Below are 18,257 nucleotides of genomic sequence, written 5' to 3'. Positions count from 1 at the left end.
TTATCTAAGAATATTGTTGGAGTAGTTGATGGGATTTGAAGTTCTTGTAATAAGTTTTGAATCCAAAGTAACTCCTGAGTAGTGGTTGGAATAGTACGATATTCGGCTTCGGTTGATGATTTTGCAACCGTGGGTTGCTTATTGCAGGACCAAGAAATGATATTGGGACCAAAATAAATTAAATAAGTACCTGTTGATTTTCTGTCCTTTGTATCTCCTGCCCAGTCTGCATCACAAAAGCTGGTGAGGCTTGTATTTGATGATCTTGTAAGATGGATACCATTTGAGATGGTGGATTTGAGATAGCGCAATACTCGCTTCAAAGCTTGCATGCCTGTCGCTGTAGGAGCTTGCAACTGTTGTGCTAGTTTATTCACCTGGGAATGCTATGTCGGGACGTGTGATTGAGAGATAATGTAACGCACCGAGTATACTGCGAAATTCCTTACTGTCACACAACGTGGAGTCGGGTTTAGGTTGTGAACAAAAGGAAGTAGCCATTGGAGTAGACACTGGTTTGCAATCACCCATGTTTTCTCGAAGGAGAATATCTCTGATATAATGATGTTGTGTAACGAATAGACCAGTCTTTGTTGGTATTATTTCAACTCCAAGAAAGTGGCTTGGTTGACCCAAATCTTTTAGGGAATTTTTTTTTCTTCTGCAAGTGCCATTATGAATTGATCTAGAAAAATAGAATTGTTCCCGCATAGTAATAAATCATCAACATACACTAAAAAATAGGCGGTTGTGGAACCGGAGTTGTAAATGAATAGAGACATGTCACTCTTGGCATTTGTAAAACCATATTGTAGGAGGAATGTTTATAGAGCATTAAACCAAGCTCATGGTGCTTGCTTTAGACCATATAGTGCTTTATTTAATTTGCAGACATAATTTGGAAATGATGAGTGAATAAAGCTGAATGGTTGAGTCATGTAGACATTTTCACTAACAAAGTCAATATAAAGTTTTTTTTTCAAAATCAATGGACTGTGTTCAAATCACTTAAGCAAAAAAACAAACAAAAAATTAAAAGCCGTGATAAAAAACATTTGGGAGATTAAAAATAGCATTAAATGTTTCATTGTTAATGTAAAGTGACTTACAATTTAAAACAGAGAGAATAGATATTTAGAACCCTTACAAGTTACCAGAGGCGGCTCGCATGCATGTGCGAGGTGTGCGACGGCATAGGGCCTCAAAATTTTGAGGGCCTCAACTCAAAATTTTGAGGTCCTATAATATTACTTATATATTATTTATAGCTATAAAATGTCATATGTATATTAATAAATTAATTTTTAGGCCCTAAAATTATAGTTATATATTGTTAATGTTCATAAATATCATGAGTATCAATATATTAGTTATCTATACTCGTAAATATAGTTCTAGTCCATTTTAATCTTTGCATAAAATTTAATCTTAGATTATGATGTTCCTTTTTGACGTTATATTCAAAGATAATTATTTTGTATTTCTTGTTCCATTTAATTTAATGTAAGATTTAATATTGATAATTTATATGTTTACAAAATTTTTTTTTATATTATATGCAATTTAAATCGATAACTTTTTTTTTTTATTAAGGGGCCACTTTTATATTTTGCACAGAACCTCCTAAAACTCGGAGACGCCCCTGCAAGTTAGTATCATTACTCCCATGGTATATGATTATTAATAGAAAGCTAAGTGATCAACATGAAACAAAATATGAATAAATGAACCTCCGGGTTATGCTGGTGAGATTTAAAATAGCAATTATACTATAATGACTTTATCAAAAAAAAAAAAATTATATTATAATGACTCATAGGCCAATTGTATTGGTCATAACCTTGGCATTAATTAGTAGACTACTACCCATAGAAAAATATTGTACTATAGCCTCTATAAATTGACACTCTTCAAGTACCATAAGCTCCATCCATCGATCATAAATTAAACCAAACTTTCAAATAATTAAAGCATACCAAAACAATGAAAATCACATTGCTAATATTTGTCATTTTTTTTGCCTTCTTAAGCACACAACCACTTCTTGGAGCAGCCGATGCTTCAAATGAACAAGTGGTTGACACATTAGGCAAGAAACTCCGAGCTGATACTAATTACTATATTCTTCCGGTTATACCTATTTCGAGAGGTGGTGCAAGTCTTGGCCTTGCAAGCATTGGACAAAGATATCCTCTTGATGTTGTTGTCGTTAATAGATATCAAGGCTTGCCACTTTCTTTTACACCTGTTAACCCAAAAAAAGGTGTTATTCGTGTCTCCACTGATTTAAACATCAAGTTCTCATCTCGTCGTTCTATTCCAAATTGTTCCACTGTGTGGAAGCTTGATCGTTTTGATTTTTCTAAGCGACAATGGTTTGTGACTACTGGCGGTGTTGTAGGAAATCCAGGTCGGGGAACTATCAATAATTGGTTCAAGATTGAGAAATATGGTGATGCTTATAAGTTGGTGTATTGTCCTAGTGTGGTGCAATCTTTCAAGCATTTGTGTAAGGATGTTGGCGTGTTTGTGGATGAAAAGGGAAATAAACGTTTGGCTCTAAGTGATGTTCCCCTCAAAGTTAAATTTCAACAAGCTTGATCTATAAAGCTTCTCTTAATTGTATGCATAAAAATATATAAATATATGTATTTCCTTTTAAATAATGTTTATTGGGATCCTCATAGTATGTATGGTTTCCTTGTTACAAATGAAATAAATAAAATCTATTAAAGTATATCATAATCTATTAATGTCTATCATCTGATAGTAACTTTTTAAATTATATATATATATATAGATTGCAGTGTGATCTACACACATGTTGAAATAAAAAAAAAAATATAATTTTTAATAAAAAAAATAAGCCACCTTAACCGTGTGTTTTTCTCATTGTGTTTCTTATATATAGGACCAGAAGGATTACAATTTAAAAAAATTATCATCAATTTTACATTGCAAATAACATAGAAAATAATTATCCTTATAATTAAAGTAGAGAAATTCATATTCTATCAATAACAATATTAAAATACATTCTAGCAGCTTTTAATTTCAAATTTTAGAAACCCTAAATTGTTAAAGATCAATTTTTACCTTTATTTTAGCTTCAATGTTGATTGAGTTATTGCTGAGAATAGCCGAATAAGAGGAGTGGGTAGGGCGACAGTGGTGATTGGCAGGGTGGCTGGCCATCGTTCTTCTTGGTGGAGTGGACCGATGGTGGTGGTTGTGTACGGTGGTAGTGTCTGTATACAAACAATTTTTTTTTTTTGGTTACACTGTATACAAACAATTCCTATTATTTTTTATAATTCACTTGTTTCCTACTATTTTTTTTAATTCACTTGTTTTATTTTTTAGCGGTGTTTTTTTATTGTAAAAAAAAAGGTGTTTCTTTCCTTTTTTTTTTGATAGATTAGGCCTGGTAATTGTGCCTTTATATTTTACAGAAATATACTCCTACCCCATAGGAGTATTAAGTATTACACCCCCAATTTTACTAATGCTACTACACATAAATTTTTTTGAGGCTTTTAATTTTGAGAGGCCCGCTGCCACAACCATTGTTGCAGGTGCTTTTGGGCCGGGCCTAGGTTTGAGATAAGGGTGAAAAAAATTAAGGAGTAAAGGTCCAAAGGTCAAGTCTGTTGGGTCACGAGGGGGCAGCCAGGAGATTATTCTTATTGGGCTCATAACAATACAAGTGAGTTGGACACCACATCTTAACCCAAAATCTTAAGGCGTTAAGTTTATGGGTTCTCTCACCTATAAAGTGATCAACCTCCATAACATTCTTCCTCTCAAGTGTGAGTAATTATTTGTCCCCTTCACGCGGAAGCTTTTTCCATGTGTACACTTGCACCGCCATTGTCGCTGCACTCAATGGGACACGCCGTCTGACCACCTTTGTCGGGAGGACTTTTGATAATAGGAGCTAGTCGAACCCTTCATCGAACAATTGGCTCTGATACCATTGTTGGATCATGAGTGGGCAGCCAGAGGATCATCCACATTGGGCTTAAGAACAACTATATATGTGTGTTGAACACCATACTTTTACCCAAATCCTTAAGGCATGAGGTTTATGTGCCTTCTCACTTATAAGGTGTTCAACCTCCATTTTTCTAAGCAATGTGAGACTTAAAACACCACACACTTGCCACAACATTCTCCCCCTCAAGTGTGAGTCATTCAATTCTTTATGTTCTCCTTCAAGTGGAAGCTTTTTTTGTCGATACACTTGCACCGCCGTTGCCGCTACACTTAACGTGACATACCACTTGACCACCTTTGTCAGGAGGACTTTTGATACAAGGAACCGGTCAAACCCTTCATCGAACCATCGACTCTGATACCATTGTTGGGACACGAGTGGGCAGCCAAGGGATCATCCATATTGGACTTAAGAACAATTATACAAGTGAGTAGGACACCACTGCACACTTTTATCCAAAACCTCAAAACGTTAGTTTTATGGGTCCTCTCACTTATAAAGTGTTCAACCTCCACTTGTCTAAGCAATAAAAGACTTAACTCACCTTACACTTGTGATAATTTTATTGGGAAGGAATGTGGAACTTCTTAAATCTAAGACTCAGGACAATCAGTTACAGGAATAAGGTATGTGTCTTTTTCAGAAACTCAAAGTAGCATAATTATATATGGCAGGGTTTTGTTCTTATAGTTGTTGATAGTGTGAGGGTATTGAGAGATATAATGCCTCACATTAAATTGTCTATATTGCTTAAAAAAAAATTTAAATTGTCTAGAATATAATTGGGTCGTACATTTTTTTACGGTACTATATACATTAAAATCACAACATAATTGTTTAAATTACAAATTCATGTCCATTAGACAAACAGGTAAAATACGAATACAACATAGTCTTATACAGAACATAATAAGACACAACATAATAATAACGAGAAGTAGCAATCCTCAGCCTCTAACTCGGTTACTCCCTTGCTTCCTTACCACGTGAACACTGCTTATCTGAAAAAAATTAAGAGTAATGGGATGAGACTTCAAGCCTGAGTTCCTATACCAATCTACGATGGTGACTACAATGAGGTACCTGATTCAGTCAATCTTTAACATGATTTTCATAATTTAATTTTAAATCATAAATAAATAAGTGTAACACAAATTAATATCCTGTTCATTTTAAATTCGAGAACACTCTGATTTGAGTTTGATGAATTCACCGCCATTATCAAAGTAAACAAGGCATCCATCCATAGAAAAAAATATTGACTCATATATAGGCCAATTGTATTGGTCATAACCTTGGCATTAATTAGTAGACTACTACCCATAGTAAAATATTGTACTATAGCCTCTATAAATTGACACTCTTCAAGTACCATAAGCTCCATCCATCGATCATAAATTAAACCAAACTTTCAAATAATGAAAGCATACCAAAACAATGAAAATCACATTGCTAATATTTGTCATTTTTTTTGCCTTCTTAAGCACACAACCACTTCTTGGAGCAGCCGCTGCTTCAAATGAACAAGTGGTTGACACATTAGGCAAGAAACTCCGAGCTGATACTAATTACTATATTCTTCCGGTTATACCTATTTTGAGAGGTGGTGCAAGTCTTGGCCTTGCAAGCATTGGACAAAGATATCCTCTTGATGTTGTTGTCGTTAATAGATATCAAGGCTTGCCACTTTCTTTTACACCTGTTAACCCAAAAAAAGGTGTTATTCGTGTCTCCACTGATTTAAACATCAAGTTCTCATCTCGTCGTTCTATTCCAGATCGTTCCACTGTGTGGAAGCTTGATCGTTTTGATTTTTCTAAGCGACAATGGTTTGTGACTACTGGCGGTGTTGTAGGAAATCCAGGTCGGGAAACTATAAATAATTGGTTCAAGATTGAGAAATATGGCGATGCTTATAAATTGGTGTTTTGTCCTAGCGTGGTGCAATCTTTCAAGCATTTGTGTAAGGATGTTGGCGTGTTTGTGGATGAAAAGGGAAATAAACGTTTGGCTCTAAGTGATGTTCCCCTCAAAGTTAAATTTCAACAAGCTTGATCTATAAAGCTTCTCTTAATTGTATGCATAAAAATATATAAATATATGTATTTCCTTTTAAATAATGTTTATTGGGATCCTCAAAGTATGTATGGTTTCCTTGTTACAAATGAAATAAATAAAATCTATTAAAGTATATCATAATCTATTAATGTCTATCATCTGATAGTAACTTTTTAAATTACATATATATATAGATTGCAATGTGATCTACACACATGTTAAAATCAACAAATGCTTTAAATTGTGGTTCCCTACACGGATGTGGTAACTGTTGTGGTTGATGCGATAATGGTCATTGCGGTTGTTAGTGGCGGATCCAGGATCTTGAACCAGGGGGTGCAAACAATTTAACTTAATAAATTTTTATTATATTTTTGAAAATTTATTAATAATAATTATTATATACAATTAACAAACATAATTATTTTTCGTATATATATATATATATATATATATATATATATATATATATATATATATATATATATATTCATATTCATATAAATTACAAGCACATTACTATTACGCAATTTACATTTCAAATCGTTGAAAAAACAATTTTTTTGAAAAATAAAATAGAAATTGAGCAAGAGAAAATTATTGTTAATAACGATGACAAGCTGATCTAATACATAAAAATCTATTTATTTGTATACAGCAGCGGACCTAGGGGTGGGCTGAGGTGGGCCGCGGCCCACCCCCACCCCCAAAAAATAATTTTTTTTATATGTAGGGTATTAATTTAAATATATTATTAATGATTTTAAGTCACCCGGTATATATATGTACAAATATTAATATAAATATTAATTTAGAGTATATTATTGATGACTATAAGTAATTCGGTACACATATTAGTTCAAGTATTAGTGTAAATGTTAGTTCATAATTAATTGAATTTATAATAATAGATAAAATTAGCAGTTGAACTAGCGTATATAAATATGAAATGACATAAAAAATTATGTTTAATTAATATTAAATTTTTAAAGTCCCATATTTTCACATTTGTTGCAATTTTAGTCCTATCTAAATATTTTTTTATTACTTTTTTGCTGTAAAATTAGCGAATTTTAATGGGAAAAAATTGTGAATTTTGGTCTCAAATTTGATATTTCATCTTTAGATTCAATGTTGGAGACAATAAATCACCTTTATAGCCAAAAATCACAATTTTTAGAGTAAAAATATAGTTTGTTGGTACCAAAATAGTAACATGTGAAAATAGAAGAGCAAAAAATTTAATTTGAAAATAGATTGACTATTTTTCGGCCCACCCACGATATTTTTTCTAGTTCCGCCACTGTTTGTATAAGTTAGTTTGCATAAATTTAAAAAATAAGTCAATTCAAACTGATCATATATATTTATGTGACATTGTTTATAACCTTGTAAAAAAAAATGTTTATAAATTATAACTAAGTTAAAAGCCTTATAATTCATTTTCTTTTCATTGAGATTGAAAATCGTCTAATACTTTGACTATATATATATAATATACTAGTAATAATTAACCCTTTAACTAGAGGGCCACGTTAATTAAAATGAGGCCATATATGAAAAAGCCCATGACAAATGAATAGGGAATCCTAAATAATACAACTTTATAGTAGAAGTTGTTGGTAGCGCCGCTCACTTTATCATTCTTTCATCAGCATAAACTGTTACCACTTACCACCATTGCACTTTGTTCTTCTTCTTTGTTTTTTCTTTTTCTATTTTGCTTACATATCTGTGACTACTGACTGCAAATGGCCAAATGAATTTCTTTTCTTCTCTTAATCTCTTGGTCAGGGTGCATAATCAAAATTTCAAGGGGTGCAAATTGCAAAAATATAAAATTATATGTGTAATTTTTAGAAGTTCAGGGTGTGCAGCTGCACACCCTCACATAGGCTAGATCCACCCCAGTTTATATATATGATCCATTTTCGTTTGTTAAAAAAAAAAGCATAGAGGCCTAAAGCAAAAAGCAAAAAAAAATAAATTGTGAGGCCTTAAAAAAACACAAGCTAATAAAAAATAAATTAAAAATATTAAATTATGAAAATGTTGAGAATTGAACTTTCGTTATGGATGATTTGATGAGATCTCGTTTCTAACCAATTGAGCTAAAAATATATATCTAAATATTTTATCATATTGAAAAATTATAACTAAATTGAATTTTATATGTTAATATATATCTTATCATATTATATATTAATAACTAAATTAAATTTTTTATTTACTTTTTTGACCCCAAAAATTCAGGCCTAAAGCACATACTTGATTTGCTTGACTCTTAGAACGACCCTGTCCTCCTATTTTATAAATATACTTTTAAATTATCTTTCAACTAATATGAAACTCTTAAAAATGTGCGTCTTATTCTTAAATTCGATTGGGAATGTGTAGTTTTATAGTTTTATCTTTTTATACAATAGTATGACTATTTTTAGATGGTTGGAATAAGTTTGAATGAATTGAAATGGTGTGGTACATGGTGTCACATTCTATTAGTTAGATTTGTAAAATCAAACTCATAGAGTGGCATAGAACACCAACTTAGCTGTATTTATGTGGACAAAATATATGGAGTCCTAATTGTCTACTTATAATAAAAAAAATATCTAGTAAACTACTCAAAGAAAAAGTATAGTAAAATATAAATTATTGAGGATCGATTTGTTAGGAAAGATGCACTCTGTTTCCTACACGTCATGTCTTAGTTTAAGGCTTGATTTGTTAAAGACCCATGTACTATTTACACCCAAAAAAAACCATATACTATAGTAATATTTTTATTAATATTTTAAAAGACATTGAGACTTAGCAACCATAGATTTTAAAACAGAACAAGCATATAGATTTTGAAGGAAATACTTAAAACAAATTATACCAATCGATCGTATTGTAAAAAAAACATATTAGCCAATTGTATCGTACTCTAAATCATTGACCACAGATCTAGCTTGAATATTTATGAATCCATAGATAAGAATTGTAGTAGTAGTATAAATATAATTGATGATATCTCCTATCAACTCCATTCATAATCAAAACAAACACAAAGTACTTGAAAGTTGAAACATAATACATACAAACAAAAAAAAAAAACAATGAAGAGTACAACAATGCTAGTACTTCTCCTTCTCCTTACCTTGTCCTCACAACCACTACTTGGATCGGCTAAACCTTCACTTGAACAAGTCCTCGACATATCGGGGAAGAAGCTTCGACTTGATGCCGATTACTACATCATCCCCGCCAATGGTGGATACATTGACGTTGTAAATACCGATGAAACTTGCCCTTTTCATGTAGTAATTGTGAAACATAGTCAAGGCTTACCACTAAGGATTGCACCCGTTAAAGGTGTTATTCGTGTCTCCACTGATCTCAATATAATGCTAGCTAATGGTGATAATAGGTGTCCCAACTGTTCCGTAGTTTGGAAGATTGATCCTTTTTCGAAGGAAGAAACATTTCTGACCACCGGTGGTATATTAGGCCATCCGGGATCGAATTCAATTCACAGTTGGTTCAAGATTGAGAAGTACGACGATGCTTATAAGTTGGTCTATTGTCCTAATGTGTGTCCTTCTTGCAAGCATGTATGCAAAGATGTTGGGTATTATAGGTATAAGAATATGGAAATGCGTTTGGCTCTCACTAATGTTCCCTTCAAAGTTAAGTTCCAAGAGGCTTGATCAAATTAAGATTTTCCGATGACAACAAATTATAATTGTATCTGTTATAAGGATCATTGAGCTTTATTTAAGATATAAGGATATGAATAAAAAGATGGTCGATCTAATAATTAACGATGTTGAAGTCTAAAGATAAAAACATACACGTGTCCACCTCTGATTGGAAAACAGTATGAACAGTACCTATGGTACTGTATGTAAGTTTTGTCTTTAAATTAAAGGTTAATTACACCTTTAGTCTCTTATCTTTATTTTAGGTTTCAAGTTAGTCTCTTATCTTTTAAAAGTTTCAAGTTGGTCCCTTATATCTTTTCTACAGGTTTCAAGTTGGTCCCTCCCGTCAAATTTTTCACTATTACCGTTAAATTTGGACACGTGTCATCTTTCCAAGTGTGGTTTTCGTTTGTCACGTGTCCAAATTTAACGGTAATTGTGAAAAATTTGACGGGAGAGACTAACATGAAACCTGCAGAAAAGATAAGGGACCAACTTGAAACTTTTAAAAGATAAGGGATCAAAAATGCAATTAACACTAGTGCAGAAAGGGGATTCCACTACCGGCCAAATAGGGATTCCACTACTGGCCGCGGCCGGTAGTAAACACACTCGTCGTTGTAAGTCAATACTTTCCACGACGGGTCTTTTTATACCCGTCGTGGTATGTCAGGTTTCTACTGTATTATTAATTAAATTTATGAGGATTCCACGACGGTTTTTACAAATACCGGTAGTGGTATGTATGAGATTCCACTACGGGTATTTTCAATATCCGTAGTGGTATGTATGGTTTTCATTTTTTTTTTTTTAGAGTCTGGGATTCCACTACCGGTATTTGTAAATACCGGTAGTGGTATGTATAGTTTTCATTTTTTTTTTTTAGAGTCTGGGATTCCACTACCGGTATTTACAAATACCGGTAGTGGTATGTATGGTTTTCATTTTTTTTTTTTAAGAGTCTGGGATTCCACTACCGGTATTTACAAATACCGGTAGTGGTATGTATGGTTTTCATTTTTTTTTTTTTAGAATCTGGGATTCCACTACCGGTATTTGTAAATACCGGTAGTGGTATGTATGCCAATTCCATCACAAAAATACCAATTCTAATACCAATTCCTTCATATAAAACCATCCTAAAATAGTCCAAAATAAACAGTCCAAAACAGTGAGATGCACATCCGAGCCAAAATACCAATTCCATCACCTGATCTGCTTCCAAGACTCAAACTAAAGCTAATAACCAATTCATCACCCTGCAGAATCTCAAATTTGACAGAAACAAAGTTCAAATAAACAAGTGTAAACTAAAATTGCTGCAATGTATTGAATAGACCAATTTGCAAAAACAAAGTTCAAATAATTAACTATTCTATAACTCACCAGATAAATCTTAACCCTCCAATAACTCCAAAAAATATGTTGACCAACGTAATCGCAATTCATACATCTCCTCAGCTGTTAACTCTTTTGGGTCATTAAATACCTACAATAAGTAAATAATAATATAAAACTATTCTTGACTCGGTTATAAAAAATTATTGATGTATAAAAAATAAAAATTATTACCTCCATCCAAGAATCAGTTATCTTAGCAGTGACAATGTCCAACATATTTTTCATTACATAGTATCCACAGTCATTTGAATTATATTGTTTCCTCGCCTACAAATTATATATAGTAACATTTGATCAAAAAATACCACACTTACTTATCAAAAAAGTAAATATATATAAAGTTAGAATACCACACTTACTTGTGGATAAAGCCATACGGTATTGTTCTTTCTATTGCCATTCGCCATTTGATCAACCGTAAAAACACTAATTCATAAGAAAAAAAAGCCGCATAAAATCATATAAAATTTGTAATAATTTATGTTTATAGTATATAACCAAAACCCCTAAAGTATAAACTTAATTACCTTGAAACAATTTTCTCCATTATTGGATTAAGTTTCCAATGTAGTGAACAAATAACAACCACGGTATTTATCTTTGGACAAAGTATTATCAACTGCCAATGTCCTCTGTACGCGTGCGTGGAAGAACAGTATTATATTGTTAATAACTATGAGTTATAAAAAATAAATAAGTATTAAAAAAATACACAAATTCATACAAACTTACCCATGGTTAAATGGTAATAATTGACACTCTTTCTTTTCATTTTGTAACTTATGCTGGATGTATTTCTTGCATTTACTTTGAGATATTCTCTGATCACTTTTTTTCCCAGCATCACCAACAATGTTCAGAAAAGTTGGTTCCAAAATTCCATATACATTTGTGGTGTTGTTTTCAATGCATAAACGATGAATGTACCTGAATATAATTTTAAAGTTAGGAGAGATATATAACATATTAACAGATATTGAGATAGTAGTAAATAAGAAAGTACACTTACGAGCACCAAACACTTAGAGTACTCATGTCGAGCCAAATAGAACCCACCAACAACTCTCTTATACACTTGCAAGACATGAGAAAATTAGTACACATTGAACAATGAATTAATTCTACATCCAAATGATCCTCACCCCTTTTCAGAACCATGATTAACAATTTCTGAACATCGTCCATGTTATCTTGAGCCTCTGCTACCGGTGCAGGAGAACAACTTCCTTTTGCGCTTTCAGTGACAACAACCTCCTTGAGTTCATTTTGCATCTTGACCGGTGCAGGAGAACAACTCCCTTTTGCGCTTCCGGTGACAACAAGTTGTTCAGTTTGCGCTTCAGGTACCATGACTCTATTATTTGTATCAGAGGTTTGGGATAAACCCATGGACTTTAGTGTCTCCATAAGAGAATCTTGCATCATCTTACGCTCTTGCGCCAACTTTTCCTCAAACTTAGCTTCCAAATCTGCTTTAAATGCTGCTAGTTGCTCTTTGACATCTATACCTTGACTTTGACGTGAAACCTTTGATCTTCCCCAGTAAGTGGTAATGTTATGTTTTTTTCCAACACCACGAACACTACCACCATGCTCAGGTGTTCCAATGGCTTCTGTTAGGACATCGTGACGTCCCGTTGGAACAAAGTCACCCTTTTTTGAGTCTTCAACAATTTTCTCCTACAACATGCACAAACAAAGTCACAATATAGTAAATAATTGTGTTACTTGAAGCAAAAGCATGATTATAATGTTACTTACAATTTTCTCAGCAACTTTTTTTACAGGCTCGGATGTGAATTCTCCCCCTTTCTTTTGTCGTGCTCTCGTCCATGTCTCATAGCGTTCCGGTGGAGATGGATGACGATCATCATCAGTTAAGCCAGAACTATCTTTCGATAAGGACAATCTCTTTTCATTGATCATCTGCTCCTCGAGCCTCTTATACCCTCCACGGGATAATACATGTGGGTAAACATTCTTTGCATGATTCTCCCTACCCTTTTGACTTTTTTCCTATTATAAACTCAAATAATTAGTAATGTAAAAATCACATTCAGCAGTTTCAGCAGTTTCAGCAGACTTAGGCAATGTTAAAGACAGTTTCAGTCAAGTTTCAGTCAAGTTTCAGTTTCAGTCAAGTTTCAGCAGACTACCAACAATGTTAAAGACAGTTTCAGTCACAGTTTCAGCAGTTTAGGCAATGTTTTAACGCAGTTTCAGCAGAATCACAGTTTTAGGCAATGTTAAAGACAGAAACAGCAGTTTTCGCGCGGTTTTAGCGCAGTTTTAGCGCGGTTTTAGCGCAGTAGCAGCAGTCAAGACATAAAAATCACAAAATCACAAATCACAAAACACAATATTTAACACAGTAGCAGCAGTAGCAGCAGTCAACACAGTTTAATGATTTTGAAATTACACTAACCTTAAAATCAGAGGTCTGTCGATACTTCACAAACTCTTCCCATATATCTTTTTTGATGTAAGGATACTTGACGTATGGAGGAACGTCATCTTGTTTGGGGTCTGTGATATAAGTTCTAGTCAACCGTGATTTAAAATCTTTCCACCGCTCCGCCGCATAGTGAAACCATATTTTCTTAAAATGATCATTCCTTTTTGCATCATCAAACTCGGGTATAACAAAAATAGCCTAAAATATTTACATTAAAAAATTTGGTGTTAGCATAAGATGTATTTGATATGATAATAAAATATAACAAAATGTTGAATTTCAAATACCTTAATATCTGTCCACATAGCATTTTTTACTCCTTCAGGTATATGTTTCCACAACTCTTTCGCAATACTGCATCTTTCTCGAGTAAGAAGTGCTACGTAACTCTTAAAATGGGAGGCATTGTTACCATAACACTCTCCAGTTTCTAGATCAAACTGGAGAGGGATCTTTATACCCGTTTTACGAACGTTTTCAATTGCTTTCAACATAGTGGGACCTCTAACACTTTTTTTATTACGTTGACTAGTTTCAGCAGAGTTGTCGGTTGAATCAGCCATATCGTATCTGTTTACACAAAACACAAAAAAGTTATATTGTCGGTTGAATCAGATTATGCAGAAAAAATTATGCAGAAAAAAAAATTATGCAGAAAATGGTTCTAACCATTTTAAATATCAAATTATGCAGAAAAAAAAATAAGCACAAGCTCATAATTAAACATAAGTTATATTGCCCAGAATCTCAAAACAGATTTCTTAAGGTTCAAGTATTTAAACAATACAGCAGTAGCAGAAGTTTTTTTTCAAAACATAAAAGCTAAAAACTAACAGTACATATTCAAAACATTACAGATGCATTACATAAACAGCACATCAAAACATAATCAAAATAAAAGGAGAAAAGCAATGATATGCTAGCATCTGCAGCTTTTTCTTCTCTAATCCCATATTCCTTCGTCATGATCTAAACGAATAGCTGCATGCACATCATCCTCTTCGTTTTCTTCAATGAAGGTAGGCACATCTGATGAGAAAGGAGGAATTTCGGAAATATCAAGCTCTTGATTTTCATAACTACCATGCACATTTTTTCCTTGTAGAACCACCGACCACCGTTCATTAGAAGGATCTTTGACATAAAACACCTGTTTTGCTTGGGATGCCATGATGAAAGGTTCGTCTTTATAAGCTAACTTGCAAAGATCAACTATTGTAAATCCTAATTCATCAATTCTCACACCATTGTTGATATCAATCCATTTACATTTAAATAAAGGCACTTTAAACACAACGTAATCAACCTCCCAGATCTCTTCAATCACCCCAAAGTAGGGTGTAGATGCCATAACCGGATTTTTATCTTTGGAACTAGAGAAGTGCATGGACTCTGCCACAATCATAACCCCACTATTTTGCATGGTACTGCGGTCATCCTTTGATTTTGTATAAAAGGAAGTTTTGTTAATATCATATGCACTCCAAGTCAATATGTTACATTTAGGCTCATAGGACAACCACTTTATTGTATCGGAAACACTATCATCTTGGCAGACCTTTTCTTTAAACCACTCTGAGAATTTCTTATTATGCTCTCTTAACACCCATTTTTCATTCATCTTATCGTGCATTTTCTTTATGATGCTTTTGTGAGCAGACAAGTAAGGTTGAACTTCATCAGTGTTATTCAATATATACAAATGCGCTTGAAGAATTATATCAATATGCATGCTCTTGACATTTAAACCTTGCGTGCCCACACCGTCACATCTTCCATCATGACGAGACTTGGGAACCCCTATAGCATCCACTTCTGACAAATAGTTTGAACAAAACTCAATAGCTTCTTCTGCAATGTACCTCTCAACAATCGAAGCTTCCGGACGGTGTGGGTTTTTTGTATACCCTTTTAGGATCTTCATGTATCGCTCTATTGGATACATCCACCGTAAATAAATTGGGCCACACAATCTAATCTCCCTTACTAGATGAACAATCAAATGAACCATAATGTCAAAAAATGAAGGAGGAAAATACATCTCCAATTGACACAAGATAACTGCAGCTTCGTTTTCCAACTCGTCTAACTTCAATGGATCAATTGCTTTACAACATATTGCATTGAAGAATAAGCACAACCTGCATATAGCTTTCCTAACATTATCGGGCAATATCCCACGAATAGCCACAGGTAGTAGTTGTTGCATCAAGACATGACAATCATGAGATTTTAAGCCGATTAATTTGAGATCTTTCATTGATACAAGGCTCTTGACATTTGACGAGTAACCATGTGGCACTTTGATACTTTGTAAACACTTGCAAAAACTTGTTTTCTCGTCTTTAGACAAAGTGTGACACGCGGGAGGCAAATATGTCTTGTCATTGATTTTTTGTGGTAATAACTCTTGTCGTATACCCATCAAATCCATATCAAGACGAGCATGTGCACCATCTTTTGTCTTGCCTTTAATGTCGAGAAGTGTTCCAATTACACTATCACATACATTTTTCTCCACGTGCATCACATCAATACAATGTCTTACATCAAGACTAGACCAATATGGAAGATCAAAGAACACTGACCTCTTTTTCCATATACTTTTCACAACAGGCTGCTTTTTCCTTTTGACACTTTCACTTTCGGCTTTTGGCACTTTCGCTTTTGGCACTCTCCCTTTTGGCTTTTGGCACTTTCCGAAGACAACATTAATGTCTCGTTGTCGTTCATAAACTTCCTCTCCAGTTAAGGGCGTTGGAGCAACACCATTCTCTTGGTCTCCGTCAAAAGCTTTTCGCAATCTACGATATGGATGATAACGATTTAGAAATTTTCGGTGGCCAAGATAAAGAGATTTTTTTTTATTGCACACTTTTCTTTTTTTTATTCGTTTTATTCTATTATTTTATTCGTTTAATTCGTTTTATCATGCATAAATATGGATTCGTCTCATAGAATTGGCTCAATGATACTGGTGTCAGTGCACACTTTTTGATATTGCAAGTGCAACTGATACACATTTTTCTCTTGGTGAATCCACAAAAAATAGAGCATTTGGGCATTATGCTCGTATTTTAATAGTCATGGATCTTTTCCAACGTATATTTGATGAAATTATGGTGGAGCGTGAAGGATACACGTTCAACTTAGGAATTATTTAAGAAAAGTTACCTAAATTTTGTTCTCATTGCAAAGTAATTGATCATAATATTGCGGTTTGTAAGTGGTTGCACCCACATAAAGTAAACATTAGGGAGGATAAGGGCAAGAAATTATATGCTGCATGTTAGATATAAACTTGCTCACAGGCGTGCGCCAAGTCTAGGCCATAGTTACTTGCAGCTTAGGTAGTCATGTACTATACTCAAGCCTAACTTGAACCTTCTTTGTACCTGGCTATATAAGGTGCAATACCTTATGTGAATCAATAAAGAACACCTATTACACAACAGTAGCCCTCAAGGGTCCTGCATACATCAAACGCGGTTGGAACGCACGCGCCGCCGCGCGCTCTTGTTGTTTTATGTTACAACTGTTTTCTTCCCAATCTTCATCTTCCTTCTTGATTCATCCTTTCGATCTTCATCCCTAACCTCATGGCCGAATCTTCCAACTATATGCAACCTTCAATTCCCAAATTCGATGGACATTATGATCATTGGTCTATATGCTTATGGAAAATTTGCTTCGATCAAAAGAATATTGGAGTCAAATTGAAGATGGCATCATCGTTTCTCCTGCGAATGCAACATCAGAACAGACAAAACTTGCAGATGAAAGCAAGCTCAGAGATTTGAAGGCCAAGAACTTTCTTTTTCAATCTATTGAACGTTCAATCTTGGAAACAATTCTTGAACGTAACACTGCTCGTGACATTTGGGAATCTATGAGAAAGAAGTAGCAAGGCTCAACAAAGGTTAAAAGGGCTCAGCTTCAAGCATTGAGCAAAGAATTTGAAATGTTGCGGATGAAAGACAATGAATCTGTAACTGATTACTTTTCAAGAACTTTAACTATTGCCAACAAGATGACAGCACATGGTGAAACTATGGATCAAACAAAAGATGTAGAGAAGGTTTTGAGATCCATGAGTGAATGTTCGATAGAAGAGTCTAATGATGTAACTACTCTTACAATTGATGTATTGCAAAAGTAGTCTATTAGTTCATGAGAAAAGAATGAAACTTGTGCAAATCAAGGATGAAGAACAAGCTTTGAAAGTATCTTATGGAAGAGGTGGAGGAAGACAGAGAGGCAAGAATAATTCAAGGGGTGGTAAAGGCAGAGGTAGACAACAAAATAAAGATCTTGTTGAGTGTTATAGATGTCACAAACTTGGGCATTATCAAAGTGAATGTCCAACCTGGGAAGAGGCAAATTATGCTGAGTTTGATGAATATGATGAAGTCTTGCTTGTGGCGCAAGAAAAGTTGAAAGAACCAATCAACAGTGAATTAAAACATGACATTTGGTTCGTTGATTCTGGATGCAGCAACCATATGGTAGGAAAGAAGGAATGACTATTTGATGTTGATATTGAATTCAGAGATGTCAGTCATGGGAAAATGCATATTGAAGGTATAGTGCAAGTGATAACTGGTGTGTATTATCTTCCTGGGCTAAAGAACAATTTGTTGAGTATTGGACAGTTACAACA

The 18,257-nt window shown here is 33.9% G+C and overlaps 5 protein-coding genes across 6 annotated transcripts; 3 read left to right on the top strand and 2 right to left on the bottom strand.

Moving 5' to 3' along the window:
• The first annotated feature begins 1,922 nt into the window (after positions 1-1,922).
• LOC123909202 (miraculin-like) lies at positions 1,923-2,737 on the top strand. Its single transcript, XM_045959994.1, has one exon. It carries the CDS (start codon positions 1,984-1,986, stop codon positions 2,599-2,601), a length of 618 nt encoding a protein of 205 aa, XP_045815950.1. The 5' UTR covers positions 1,923-1,983; the 3' UTR covers positions 2,602-2,737.
• A 2,662-nt stretch (positions 2,738-5,399) lies between these two features.
• Positions 5,400-6,188, top strand: LOC123909463 (miraculin-like). The gene has a single exon (XM_045960302.1). It carries the CDS (start codon positions 5,435-5,437, stop codon positions 6,050-6,052), a length of 618 nt encoding a protein of 205 aa, XP_045816258.1. The 5' UTR covers positions 5,400-5,434; the 3' UTR covers positions 6,053-6,188.
• Positions 6,189-9,105: 2,917 nt separating this feature from the next.
• LOC123909625 (miraculin-like) lies at positions 9,106-9,854 on the top strand. The gene has a single exon (XM_045960495.1). It carries the CDS (start codon positions 9,157-9,159, stop codon positions 9,745-9,747), a length of 591 nt encoding a protein of 196 aa, XP_045816451.1. The 5' UTR covers positions 9,106-9,156; the 3' UTR covers positions 9,748-9,854.
• A 986-nt stretch (positions 9,855-10,840) lies between these two features.
• On the bottom strand, positions 10,841-14,190 carry LOC123905192. Of its 2 annotated transcripts, none has more exons than XM_045954817.1 (10): positions 13,885-14,190; positions 13,568-13,795; positions 12,904-13,158; positions 12,152-12,822; positions 11,875-12,069; positions 11,670-11,774; positions 11,502-11,568; positions 11,314-11,409; positions 11,128-11,230; positions 10,841-11,000 (listed from the first exon to the last, which is right to left on the bottom strand). In XM_045954817.1, the coding sequence occupies exons 1-9, from the start codon at positions 14,158-14,160 to the stop codon at positions 11,138-11,140; spliced, it is 1,986 nt and encodes a 661-aa protein (XP_045810773.1). In that variant the 5' UTR covers positions 14,161-14,190; the 3' UTR covers positions 10,841-11,000; positions 11,128-11,137. The 2 variants fall into 2 exon arrangements, with proteins under 2 accessions (XP_045810773.1, XP_045810774.1); XM_045954818.1 differs by having other exon boundaries at positions 10,851-11,009.
• Positions 14,191-14,540: 350 nt separating this feature from the next.
• Positions 14,541-17,198, bottom strand: LOC123905104. The gene is made up of 2 exons (XM_045954745.1): positions 17,194-17,198; positions 14,541-16,401 (listed from the first exon to the last, which is right to left on the bottom strand). The coding sequence occupies exons 1-2, from the start codon at positions 17,196-17,198 to the stop codon at positions 14,541-14,543; spliced, it is 1,866 nt and encodes a 621-aa protein (XP_045810701.1).
• Between the last annotated feature and the right edge of the window lie 1,059 nt (positions 17,199-18,257).

Source organism: Trifolium pratense, linkage group LG2, assembly GCF_020283565.1.
Source record: "Trifolium pratense cultivar HEN17-A07 linkage group LG2, ARS_RC_1.1, whole genome shotgun sequence".
In the NCBI taxonomy this organism is placed as follows: Eukaryota; Viridiplantae; Streptophyta; class Magnoliopsida; order Fabales; family Fabaceae; genus Trifolium; species Trifolium pratense.
This window is presented reverse-complemented; position numbering and strand designations above follow the sequence as displayed.